Genomic DNA, 13,639 nt, shown 5'->3' on the forward strand with positions numbered 1-13,639 from the left:
TGTGTAATCTTATAGTACTCTCCGACTCTCTTTATTTTCACTTGATCTAGTTTTGTCTAAACAGGAAGCTGAAAGATGAAGTCGTCCCTTAAGATATATTCAGCTCGTATTAATTTAAGAATAAGATAATAACCAAAGCAGTATATCATAAACCTTTCAGACCACCATCAGCCAAAAGAGAGGTTCCTTTAAAGAGAACAAAGGCTACATAAACTAGTAAGACCACTTCTTACATAGTACTTTCTACACTCTTCTTATTATTAAAACTGTCCCATCTTGAATCCATAGACATAAACAATGTAACTGGATCTGTTTCCATGTGCTTATCCGGACCAACTATCTTGACGAACCACTTTGGCCTATATGAAGCAATAACGTGAGCTAATAACAATCCAAACAATAATCCAGGTCCATACCCTATGACCAAAGCTTTCCAGTTTAATAATCCTTCATCTTCTTCTTCGTCTTCTTCCTTTGGTTGTCGTGTTGGTGGCGCAAAGCAACTTTGCTCTAAAGGAAGACCACAAAGACCCACATTCCCTTCGAAGGAAGATTTAGGCTGCCCAGTAATTTGTGTTGCTTGTGGTATTACACCTTTGAGTTGGTTATGAGCCACACTTATGTACGCCAAAAAGGAAAGGCTCCCGAGTCCCCGAGGAATAGTCCCTGATAGTTGGTTTCTTGACAGGTCTAGTGACTCAAGCTCCGTAACATTTTCCAAAGACAGAGGAATATGTCCCGTGAAAGCGTTGTTTGATAAGTTAAGTGCAATCAATGTCTTCAAGAGGCCTATAGATTCAGGAATCTGTCCTTCAAGTCTGTTTCCAGAAAAGTCAATGGTGGCATATGAGGTAAGAACCTTCCCTTGCTCCATGAATAGACCTTTGTATTGAAGATCTATGGTATCTTCATAGATATAGCCAGGAATTTCGTTGTAGTCTCCCATATACAAACTCCCATCTTCAGTCATAACTTTCCAGTTCACAAAGTAATCTTGGGGCAAGCTTCCTGTAAATTTGTTATCTGCTATTTCAAGTATGCGTAGCTCCGGAAACTCTAGAGGACCTTGACCAGGAGGGGATATAGGACCGTAGAATCTGTTTGAGCGGAGAGTAAAGGCTTGCAAATTAGGCAAACCCTTGAGCCAGAAAGGAAACGTGTCTTTGATGTTGTTGTTGTCAACGCTTAGAAACTTTAGAGATGAACAATTCAGAAGAGACCTCGGAAGCTTCCCGGTTAGTTTATTGAAACCAACGTCAAGTGTGCGAAGCAAGGCACCATCGTAGCAATTGTCTGGAAGACTTCCTTCCAAGTTGTTCTTCCGGAGATTCACAACAATGAGAGAGTTTTGTAGATTACTCAGGCATCGAGGAATTGAACCGGAGAAGTTGTTGTAAGAGAGATCAAGAAGAGCAAGCTTGCTTTGGTTGCAGATTTCAAGAGGTATGCTCCCTGTGAAACTATTGTTCCATGCAGATAAGACAGTGAGAGAGTTTGGTGGATTAGGAAATGGTCCTTTAAAATGGTTTAAGGCCAAATCCAAAATCCTAACAGATGAATTCACTAAAACTTCGGTTGAACCTTCAAAACCTGTGAAAGAGTTATTAAGAAGAGTTACTGTGCTCAAACGAGGAAGGCTCCACAACCACTCTGGAACTTTCCCTAAGATTTTATTGTTGGAAATGTCTATATACTCTAAGTTGTGAAGGCTCTGTAAGAAGTTTGGAAACTCTCTGATGTTGCAGCCAGACAAACCTAACTTCTCTAGGCTCAGTGGGACATCTGAATCTGAACCTAAACTAGTTGATGATATACTATTACCGGAAAGAACAAGTTTCAACAAAGATTTGAGAGAGGAGAAGATTTTAATGTCAATTGGGTAGCTTATGTTTAGGAAAGAAATGTCAAGAAACTTGAGGGTTATAAGATTTGAGATAGGCTCTAGTATTTGCCCTTCGAAATGGTTATGGGAAAGTGACAAGTGCCTTAGTGAAGAAGAAGAGTTAAGAACTTCGATGGAGCCAGTGAGATAGTTTTCACTGAGATCAAGACGTGTCAAGAAAGGCAGAGCGAGAAGAGAAGAAGGAATGGCTCCAGAGAAGTGATTATAAGAAAGGTCTAAAATAGAAAGCTTGCTGAGGTTTTGGACAAGTTGGAAACTACCAGTGAGCTGGTTATGTGAGAGATCCAACTGGTTTAGCCATGTTAGCTTGCTAAATAAGGAAGGAACCTGACCTATGAAGCTATTAGAGGAAAGAGACAAAACCTCTAATCTGCTGAGGTTGCTGAACTCGGAAGGGAGTGAAGAGGAAGTGAAGTTGTTGTGAGAGAGATTTAGGTGACGGAGATGACGCAAATGGAAGAGGCTACTGTTTGGCTTGAGAACTCCAGTGAGGCAGCCACTTGGGAGTTGTAGCTCGGTGACGGCACCAGTGGCGTTGTCGCACTGAACTCCATTAAGGTAATCAGTTTGGTTGCAGTTTCTGGAATCAAACTCGTTCTTGAACTGCTTAAGTGCTTGAATCTGGTCGGGATGGCAACCGGAAAGTCCAACAACAAGAGTGAAGCTTGAAGTAAAGATGACAAAGAGTGAGATAAAACGCAAAAGCAGATGTAATCCGGACATGATGGTCGTCATGAAAACTTGTAAGAGGAATGTTATTCTTTAAAGAAAAGAGATGAAGAAGATTGGTATAAATAAAGATACAAGGTCATGCATTGTACAAAATATCTTCCCAAGAAGTTAGAGATAAGTGAAGTATCTGTCTCTGTCTCCATGAGAGAGCCATCAATAATTGATATTTGTAACTTAAATGCGATCCCTTCTTCCTTGATCCCGTGGCTATGCTTCTCTCTCTCTGTTTATCATTTATGCAAAAGTAGGTGTTTGCATTTGACTTCACTAAAGTTGCGATTTTAACTTATTTAAAATGGAATTAGAAAAGCGCATGCAGTACGTATCTACTTTATTTTTGTCGAGCAAGATTTATACTTCTTTTGCGGTTGTATGTGGGACAGTAAGAAAATCAATTAACATAGATAAGAACACAAAGAAAATAAATAATTGCAGGCTTGCAGCATGATGACTAATAACATAGGTTGTTGAAACTTTGTTTTCTCTTTGAAATATTTTTGCATTATTGAATATAAGAATTTATGGCCTTAGGCCCTTACAGTGAAATGACATTAAATGTGATTTGCGGATTTGGTGAAGACTTGGTTAATTTTTAAAGTGTAGGTAACTTTTTTTGCACAATCTTTTTGTGTCTGCTTTATTCGTTCAAGAAGTTTGTTTATGCCAATTCTGTATATCCTGAGGTCATTGTCAAATTCCTCTTTCAAGTTTGAAGATATTATCAACTCTCTCCCACTTGGAGTTTATTGAAAAAATTTAACTATTTTACTTTCGGTTGTGTCTATGTTTTATTCAAGTAATCAAATCCGAGGATAATAGATAACACTAACGTCGCTTCATTTTATTTTTCCAAATAAGCTCAAAGAGGATGATGGTTAGCAGTGGCATTCAGTTAAACTGATATATATTCTTGAGACCTCTATAATCTTATAGTCTCTGACTCTCTTTACATTCCCTTGATGCAATTTTTCTAAACAGGAAGCTGAAAAATTGGAGAAGAACCAAAGCAGTATATAACAAGCCTTTCCAAGACATCATCGGCCAAGTGAGAGGTTTCATTTAAGAGAGAAAAGGTTATAGAAACTTGTAAGACTTATTTCTTACCTCAGTAACAAATTAATTATCAACATACTATATTTACATATGACTTTCTACATTATTCTTATTACTAGAACTGTCCCATCTTGAATCCAGAGAGTCAAACAAGCTAGCTGGATCTACTTCCTTGTGCTTATCCGGACCAACTATCTTGACAAACCACTTTGGCATGTATGAAGCAATAACATGTCCTATTACCAATCCGAATAACAAGCCAAGTCCATACCCTGTAACCACCGCTTTCCAGTTTAAAACACCTTCCTCTTCTTCTTCATCTTCTTCCTCAAACTGTTGTGTCGGTGGTGGTGCAAAGCAACTTCCTTGGAGAGGAAGACCACATAGACCTGCATTTCCTTCAAATGATGTTTCAGCTTGCCCACTAAACTGTGGTCCTTGTGGTATTTCGCCTATGAGCTGGTTATGAGCCACACTTATGTACGCCAAAAATGAAAGTCTCGCAAGTCCTTTAGGAATAGACCCCGAGAGTTTATTTCCTGACAGGTCTAGTGACTCGAGCTCCGTAACATTTTCCAAAGACAGAGGAATATGACCTGTAAATCCATTGTTTGATAAGTTGAGCGCAATCAGTGCCTTCAAAAGACCAATGGATTCAGGAATCTGTCCTTCAAATCTGTTTCCAGAAAAATCGATGGTGGCATAGGAAGTGAGGACCTTTCCTTGCTCCATGAATAGACCTTTGTATTGCAAGTCCATGGTATCTTCGTAGATATAATAAGCGTTGTTGTAGTCTCCCATATAGATTCTCCCATCATCATTCGTCTCGAGTGATGATGCTTTCCAATTCACAAAGTAATTTGGTGGCAAGCTTCCTGTAAAGTTGTTATCCGATATTTCAAGTATGCGCAGCTTGGGAAACGCAAGAGGAACTTCACCAGGAAGAGATATAGGGCCATAAAATTTGTTTGAACGAAGGGTAAGGACTTGTAAACCAGGCAAAGCCTTGAGCCAAAGGGAAATGTGTCTTTGATTTTGTTGTTGTCCACACTTACAAACCTTAGCGAAGAGCAATTCAGAAGAGACCTTGGAAGCTTCCCAGTTAATTGATTGTAGCCTACGTCAAGTGTCCGCAGCAACGAACCATTGTAGAGCATATCTGGAATACTTCCTTCCAAGTTGTTCTTCCTGAGATTCACGACAACGAGAGAGTCTTTGAGGTTACTCAAACATCGAGGAATCGGACCGCTTAAGTTGTTGTAGGAGAGATCAAGAATAACCAGCGAGCTCCGGTTGCAAACTGAAAGAGGTATGTTTCCTGTGAAACTATTGTTCCATGCAGAAAAGAGGTTGATAGAGAGTGGTGGAGTAGGAACTGGTCCTTCAAAATGGTTTAAAGCCAAATCTAATATCCTCAATGATGAATTCGTTAAAACGTCATTTGAACCTTCTAAATGAGTGAAAGCATTGTTGACAAGATTGGCCCTGATCAGATGAGGAAGGTTCCAAAGCCACTCAGGGACTTTCCCTTTGATTTTATTATTGGAAATGTCTATATGTTCTAATCTATCAAGGCTCCGTACAAATTTTGGGAACTTGCTGATGTCACAGCTTGACAAGAGCAATTTCTCTATGTTACGTGGGACATCTGAATCTGAACTTATACTAGTTTCCAATACACTATTACCGGAAAGATCAAGTCTCAACAAAGATTTGAGAGAAGAAAAAAATTTTAAGTTAATTGGGTAGCTTATGTTTTGGAAAGAAAGGCCAAGATATTTAAGGGTGGTGAAGTTTGAGATAAGGTCTAGGATTTTTCCTTCGAAAGGGTTTTTTCTAAGGTGCAGAGTTTCGAGCCGGGAGAAGTAGATGAGCTACGAACTTCAACAGGATCGGTGAGATGATTTTCATCGAGATTAAGATATGACAAGAAAGGCATAGTGAGGAGAGAGGAAGGGATGGCTCCAGAGAAGTGATTAAGAGATAGGTTCAGAATGGAGAGGCTGGTTATATTTTGTACGAGTGGGAAACCACCTGTGAGCTCGTTATGGTCAAGATACAACTCGGTTAGCCGACTCAAGTTACTTAATGAGGAAGGAACTTGACCTATGAAGCCATTAGAGGAAAGAGACAAGACCTCAAACTTGTTGAGACTGCCGAATCCAGACGAGAGTGAAGAGGAGGTAAACTTGTTGTAAGAGAGATTGAGGTAACGAAGATGGTTAAATCCAAAGAGACTACTGTTGGTTTTGAGAACTCCAGTGAAGCATCCACTTAGGAGTTGTAGCTTCGTGACCTCACCCGTAATGTTATCGCACATGACTCCATTGAAGTAGTCAGTTTGGTTGCAACCGCTGGAATCAAACTCGTTCTTAAATTGCACAAGTGCTTGAATATGGTGGGTGAAACACCCGTCCCTCCCCATTTCCAACCGGGATTCCAGGGCGCGGGGTTTAGGACACACATGTCTACTTTTCCGACATCTCTGTGTGTCCCGTTTCTGGTCCCATGAGTTTCAGGTGCATTTCCTTCCTTACCGTCGACATTTCCACTTATAGTTCTGCAAAAATGGGAGAGGGGAAAGAGGGGTGAGTATTAATACTCAGTGAAGCGATTCTAGACCAGTCTCCCCCATGAGCTTTTATACCGCTCAATGCGAAACGAGAACCGACTAGTCACTACACCCAATTCTTAACTAGCTATTATAGTTCCATTTCACGAAAACAAGCATTGCAATGAACTCAGTCATCACTCAATTCACATAATTCGGTTTATTATTTAAGAACTCCCATCATCCTAGAACTCTAGGACCTACACAGCTCAAGCGGACCAACCCTCCCCTTTTCTTGCTGCATCCCTATGAGGTCGCCTGCCCTGGTACACCCGGCATCCGGTTCCCTTGGATGTAGTCCATACCCCTTGCAGTGTATTACGACCCCTTCCCGCCAAGACTCGGCGTGACTCAATCTTACCGGCGCCTCTATTCTTAACCTGCCGTTTTTGAACGCTACGGCCGCCGCGTTTTCCCATACTCCCCACCAGTCCCTCGGTGGTTCGTATACCATTTCTATTCATTTTCCATACTCCCCACCAGTCCCTCGGTGGTTCGTATTCCATTCACTTAACTTTTCCTTTTTCTTATCATTTCCTTTTTCCTTAAACGCTTAGACTCTTTCTTACTTTTCTTTTTAGACGCCACCCGTTCTCGGTGTCACACTCAATCCATTCAACAATCATTCATAGGTTTCCTATCATTCATCTAACAGACCGGTTAACAGTTCTCTTATTATCCTACGTTCATTTCTTTCTAACCATCCTAGCTCTCAATCACAACCACAGATCTTCAACCAATCAAACAATCAAACAATCAATCAGTTTATTTAGAATCTTAAATCAGTACGAGAGTTCTAATGCAATATGGTCTATCAACCTAACAACAACCAGGATCTACTCAATCCTAGATCCACATTCAACAATATAGAAGAACATGAAAGAGATCTGGGTAGAACACCTCACCTTAGCCTAGATCTGGATCTGGATCTGAGATTAGTAGGTAAGAGAAAACGGGATTTGCGATCTACGACACCACGCGGCCACCACCACCACTCGCGGCTGCTCACGGCGAGGAGAGAGAGACGCGGCCGAGAGAGAGAGAAGGGAACGCGGAGAGGAGAGAGAGAGAGAAGAGACGCGGCGAAGAGAGAGAAGGAGGAGAGAGGCGGCGCGAGGAGAGAGAGAGAGTCGACGGCTAGGGCTTCCAGTCTCCGGGAATTCTCCGCAGGGCTTCGCTTCTAGATTTCTGATGAGAGAAAAGAAGAAGTGGAGGCTTGCTTTTATAGGGGAAGAGATAGGAAAAACCCTAGGGTTTTCCAATTTGGGCTGCAGAGGACCCAATAGCATTAAAATTTTAAATGGGCTGGTTTTGGGGTGTTACAATTCTCCCCCTCTTATTCGGAATTCGTCCCGAATTCCAAATCCTCAGTTCGAACTTAACATCCCAAAACTGGGGTGAGTTTCCAAACACAATCAAGGGGAGCACGAAATGACATCCTACTTGCTCAAGATCATTTAAAACCAACAATGAATTTAATAAATGAAATGGAGTAGGACAACAACGAATAATTAGGTCTCAAGGTATCGCCAAAATCCGCGAATAACCTTAACAAGAAATGAAAAGCTAAAACCAATACGAAAGGAAGAAAAACCGTGTCATACTCCTTCTAGCTGACTCAGAAATCACATCTAGCCACTTCGTACTGGAGACTTCTGCTCCCATTCCAGCTTAGGACCAGCCACGCGGCCACTCCCTGTCGGCGACGCCGGCTCCTCTTCCCACGCTGAGTCCTCCGATGGATCCTCCTCCACCTCTACGTCCTCCTCAGAGCTCGAGATGGCGACGACCCGACGAGCAAGTGTCCGTTCAGCCTCCATTGCCTGACCGGCCATCCGGTTCACCAAGGCGAATTCCCATACTCCCCTTTGACTTGGCGTGCTAGGCGACTAATCCCTCTGTATACTTGCCTTACAACTCCTTGTTACCCATTCCTGAACCTCTGAAACTCCACTACACCGCAGTACGAAGACTTTTTGTTAACCCGATCTCGGCCGGAAACTCTGAGCTGTTCAAATTCTCCTTCAACATTAGTTATGACGGTCGAACAGAACCATAAGGGAAATGGGCAATGGTGAGAAATGCTGATCCCGTAAGTTAGTATTAAGGGACCTTAACCTGGCTCTGATACCAATTGAAACACCCGTCCCTCCCCATTTCCAACCGGGGTTCCAGGGCGCGGGGTTTAGGACACACATGTCTACTTTTCCGACATCTCTGTGTGTCCCGTTTCTGGTCCCATGAGTTTCAGGTGCATTTCCTTCCTTACCGTCGACATTTCCACTTATAGTTCTGCAAAAATGGGAGAGGGGAAAGAGGGGTGAGTATTAATACTCAGTGAAGCGATTCTAGACCAGTCTCCCCCATGAGCTTTTATACCGCTCAATGCGAAACGAGAACCGACTAGTCACTACACCCAATTCTTAACTAGCTATTATAGTTCCATTTCACGAAAACAAGCATTGCAATGAACTCAGTCATCACTCAATTCACATAATTCGGTTTATTATTTAAGAACTCCCATCATCCTAGAACTCTAGGACCTACACAGCTCAAGCGGACCAACCCTCCCCTTTTCTTGCTGCATTCCTATGAGGTCGCCTGCCCTGGTACACCCGGCATCCGGTTCCCTTGGATGTAGTCCATACCCCTTGCAGTGTATTACGACCCCTTTCCGCCAAGACTCGGCGTGACTCAATCTTACCGGCGCCTCTATTCTTAACCTGCCGTTTTTGAACGCTACGGCCGCCGCGTTTTCCCATACTCCCCACCAGTCCCTCGGTGGTTCGTATACCATTTCTATTCATTTTCCATACTTCCCACCAGTCCCTCGGTGGTTCGTATTCCATTCACTTAACTTTTCCTTTTTCTTATCATTTCCTTTTTCCTTAAACGCTTAGACTCTTTCTTACTTTTCTTTTTAGACGCCACCCGTTCTCGGTGTCACACTCAATCCATTCAACAATCATTCATAGGTTTCCTATCATTCATCTAACAGACCGGTTAACAGTTCTCTTATTATCCTACGTTCATTTCTTTCTAACCATCCTAGCTCTCAATCACAACCACAGATCTTCAACCAATCAAACAATCAAACAATCAATCAGTTTATTTAGAATCTTAAATCAGTACGAGAGTTCTAATGCAATATGGTCTATCAACCTAACAACAACCAGGATCTACTCAATCCTAGATCCACATTCAACAATATAGAAGAACATGAAAGAGATCTGGGTAGAACACCTCACCTTAGCCTAGATCTGGATCTGGATCTGAGATTAGTAGGTAAGAGAAAACGGGATCTGCGATCTACGACACCACGCGGCCACCACCACCACTCGCGGCTGCTCACGGCGAGGAGAGAGAGACGCGGCCGAGAGAGAGAGAAGGGAACGCAGAGAGGAGAGAGAGAGAGAAGAGACGCGGCGAAGAGAGAGAAGGAGGAGAGAGGCGGCGCGAGGAGAGAGAGAGAGTCGACGGCTAGGGCTTCTAGTCTCCGGGAATTCTCCGCAGGGCTTCGCTTCTAGATTTCTGATGAGAGAAAAGAAGAAGTGGAGGCTTGCTTTTATAGGGGAAGAGATAGGGAAAACCCTAGGGTTTTCCAATTTGGGATGCAGAGGACCCAATAGCATTAAAATTTTAAATGGGCTGGTTTTGAGGTGTTACAGTGGGGACCACAACCAGAAAGTCCAGCAACAAGAGTGAAGCTTGGAGTAAAGATAACAAAGAGTGAGAGAAAAGGAAAAAGCAGATTTAATCCCGACATGATGATCGTCATGAATTTTTTTTAAGAAGAATGGTATTCTTTATAGCAAAGAGATGAAGAAGATTGGTACATTGTCATGCGTTGTGAAAATATCTTCCCAATGAATAATTGAGGCATGGCTAATCAAATAAATGAACCCAAATAAATTGGTGAGACTTTGTTTCCTTTAAAATTTCCTGCGCTATTAAATTTAAGACTTTATGGCGTTGAGATTGTGGTTGGATAAGACTTGGTCAAATTTTAAATAGTCGGTAACCTTTCTTGCACTATCTTTTTGTGTTTGCTTGTTCGTTTAAGAAGTGTGTTTCTTGTGTTTCGGCTATAGTAAACTCAATGTATATCAATACAACTATAGTAAACTCAGATTTCTTATTTGATTGAAAAGGAAATAGCACAAAATATCATAAAATTATACAAAAACATAAGGAACTGATGCTACCAGACCATCAAACTCTTGACAGACATTCGAAGATTAAGTGAAAACTGAAAGAATACTAATGGTTTATGCGCTTTCACTGGCACATTATCTTGATGAGCCACTCTGGCTTGTATGCAGCAATGACTTGTGCTATTGCCAATCCAAGCAACACTCCAGGCCCATACCCTATTGCCACACCCCTCCAGTTCAACACTTCTTCCTCCTCTTTTTCTTCTTCTTTAGGTTGTTGTGTTGGTGGCGCGAAGCAACTTTCTTCTAGAGGCAAACCACAAAGTCCTGCATTCCCTTCAAAGGATGATTTAGATTGCCCAGTGATTTGTGTTCCTTGTGGTATTTCACCTTTGAGTTGGTTATGAGACACATTTATATGAGCCAAAAACGAGAGGCTCTTGAGTCCACTTGGAATGGTCCCAGAGAGTTGGTTTCTTGACAGGTCTAGTGACTCGAGCTCCGTAACATTGGCCAATGAGAGAGGGATATGGCCTGTGAATGCATTGTTAGATAAGTTGAGCGCAATCAATGTCTTCAAGAGGCCAATAGATTCTGGAATTTGTCCTTCAATCTTGTTACCAGAAAGATCAATAGCGCTGTAGAAAGTAAGGATGCCCATTTGCTCCATTGAAAGACCTTTGTATTGCAAGTCTATAAGATCATCATAGGTAGAGGCACCAATATCTTCTGCCATATACATGGTCCCAGCTCCATTAATCTTGAGTGATGGTGATTTCCAGTTCACAAAGTAGCTTGGTGGCAAGCTTCCCGTAAAGTTGTTATCAGATATTTCAAAAATGTGAAGCTCAGGAAACGCTAAAGGACCTTGGTCAGGAGAAGATATTGGACCGTAGAATTTATTTGAACGAAGTTTGAAGACTTGCAAGTCAGGCAAAGCCTTGAGCCAGAAAGGAAATGTGTCTTCAATTCTGTTGTGATCCACACTTAGAAACTTCAAAGAAGAGCAATTTAGAAAAGACCTTGGAAGCTTTCCGGTTAATCGATTCTCGCCAACATCAATTGTCCGCAGGGAGGTACCTACATTGAACCTGTCTGGAAGACTGCCTTCCAAGTTATTCTTCCGGAGTTTCACAATCATGAAGTCATTCAGACATTGAGGAATCGGTCCGGTGAAGTTGTTGTAGGATAAATCAAGAACAGTAAGAGAGGTTCGGTTGCAGAATGAAAGAGGTATGTTTCCTGTGAAAGTATTGTTCCGTGCATAGAAGGTTTTGATGGAGAGTGGTGGGAGAGGAATCTCTCCTTCAAAATTGTTATAACCCATATCTAATAGCTTCACCGACGAATCTACTATAACTTTTTTTGATCCTTCAAAACTCTTGAAAAAATTATTACTAAGAAGCAATATTTCTAGATTAGGAAGGCTCCACAACCACTCAGGGACTTTCCCCTTGATTCTATTTGAGGATATACTTACAGTCCGCAAGTGTTTTAGTTTCCTTAAGATGTTTGGAAACTTGGTGACGCTGCAGTTCCTCATGATCAAGGTTTCCAAGTTGGGTGGGATGTCGGAATCAGCACTTATACTAGTAGCCAATAAACTATTACCGGAAAGAAAAAGTCTCAACAAAGATTTAAGAGAAGAGAGGAGCCTTAAGTCAACAGGGTAGCTAGTATTTAGGAAAGAAAGGTCGAGATACTTGAGGTTGGTGAGCTTTGAAATAGGCTCTAGGATATTTTCTTCAAATTGGTTATTCGCAAGGTACAGGTACTCCAGCCTAGAGGAGTTTGAAATTTCAATAGGACTGGTTAGATGGTTTTCATTCACATTAAGATAAGAAAGAGAAGGCATCGTGAAGAGAGAAGAAGGAATGTTTCCAGTGAAGATATTATGAGATAAACTTAAAAGTGAGAGCTTGGTTAGATTACTAACAAGTGGGAAACTACCAATGAGCTTATTCTTGGAAAGGTTTAAAATGGAAAGTTGGCTTAGATTACTAATTGAAGAAGGAACGTGGCCAAGTAAACCGCTAGAGGAAAGAATCAAGACCTCTAATCTGTTGAGATTGCCGAACTTGGAAGGGAATGTAGAGGAGATGAAGTTGTTGTTACTGAGATCAAGGTGACGGAGTTGATGGAACCCAAATAGGCTACTGTTGGGCTTCAGAGTTCCACTTAGACATCCCGTGAGCTGTATCTTGGTGACTGCACCCGTGGAGTTGTCACACCAAGCTCCATTAGAGTAGTCACTATGGTTGCACGAACGAGTATCAAACTCGTTTGTGAACTGCGTAAAGGCTTCCATCTGCCGAGGAAGACAAGCAACAACTCCAACAACAACATCATCTAGATAATATAGACCATCTATTTTAGCGAAGCTTGCAGGGGAGACACAACAACATAGTAAGAGTAGCGAGAGAAAATGAAAACGCAAAAGCGATTCCGGCATGGTCATCATCTAAAATCTTTTTTGTAAGGAGGATATATATATTTATATTTTTTTTCCCTTTAACAACTGATATTTTCTTTCTTTGTTTGGTTAAGAAGTGAGCGAGAAATTGGTATAAATAGATATATGGTAATGAAATATGTCTATACGACATACGCCAGAAACTCTATTTGTCAATCTATAAACGCGCATTGTAGGGTTAATATGGCTAACAAGTAGCGTCTTGCCAGTCGAAGAAGATGTTCTTGAATTATTAAATTAACAAGAGAAATATCCTGGAATAACACTAAAAAGATCTTTACCACAAATATAGAATCTGTTTGGAAGTAACTGTAGAGACTATATGCTTTAAAAAATAATTGTGTAGAGACTTTAGAGCACAATTATTGAAGTTTGTTAATGGGTTTCTCTCCCTGTAGGCCCCACAAATTTTCTTAAAATCGGTCACCAAAAGCATGAAATGAGAACCGCTTACCATGGGTTTTTTGTATTGTTCGCAACCGACACCTAGCGATCCACAAATGGTGCGTTTTTTAATTTTTAATTTTTTTAATCCAAAAAAAAAATTACGAAACCCCATTGGGATTAGAAGATAAAGATGCTCTCAGACTTTGAAATTGAGTGTGGCTTTAAAAAAAATGTGGAAAGCCACAAACTATTGACTTTTTAAAAACAATTAGATGTTCTGCCCGCATATGCAGACATAGTGTTCTTATAAATATTGATAAATTTAT

The 13,639-nt window shown here is 41.3% G+C and overlaps 2 protein-coding genes and 1 pseudogene across 2 annotated transcripts; all 3 read right to left on the reverse strand.

Annotated features, from left to right (window-relative positions):
- Positions 1-129: 129 nt before the first annotated feature.
- On the reverse strand, positions 130-2,794 carry LOC106401049 (receptor like protein 27-like). The gene has a single exon (XM_013841471.3). The coding sequence runs from the start codon at positions 2,636-2,638 to the stop codon at positions 230-232; it is 2,409 nt and encodes an 802-aa protein (XP_013696925.2). The 5' UTR covers positions 2,639-2,794; the 3' UTR covers positions 130-229.
- An 878-nt stretch (positions 2,795-3,672) lies between these two features.
- LOC106401040 lies at positions 3,673-6,085 on the reverse strand (annotated as a pseudogene).
- Positions 6,086-10,415: 4,330 nt separating this feature from the next.
- On the reverse strand, positions 10,416-13,263 carry LOC125609371 (receptor like protein 27-like). The gene has a single exon (XM_048780747.1). It carries the CDS (start codon positions 12,912-12,914, stop codon positions 10,578-10,580), a length of 2,337 nt encoding a protein of 778 aa, XP_048636704.1. The 5' UTR covers positions 12,915-13,263; the 3' UTR covers positions 10,416-10,577.
- Between the last annotated feature and the right edge of the window lie 376 nt (positions 13,264-13,639).

The sequence above is a fragment of the Brassica napus genome, chromosome A5 (genome assembly GCF_020379485.1).
Source record: "Brassica napus cultivar Da-Ae chromosome A5, Da-Ae, whole genome shotgun sequence".
NCBI lineage: Eukaryota > Viridiplantae > Streptophyta > Magnoliopsida > Brassicales > Brassicaceae > Brassica > Brassica napus.

What these genes read in the sequence shown, in the direction of transcription:
- LOC106401049 (XM_013841471.3), bottom strand. Translation starts at nt 2,638, where the DNA reads ATGACGACCATCATGTCCGGATTACATCTGCTTTTGCGTTTTATCTCA.
- LOC125609371 (XM_048780747.1), bottom strand. Translation starts at nt 12,914, where the DNA reads ATGATGACCATGCCGGAATCGCTTTTGCGTTTTCATTTTCTCTCGCTA.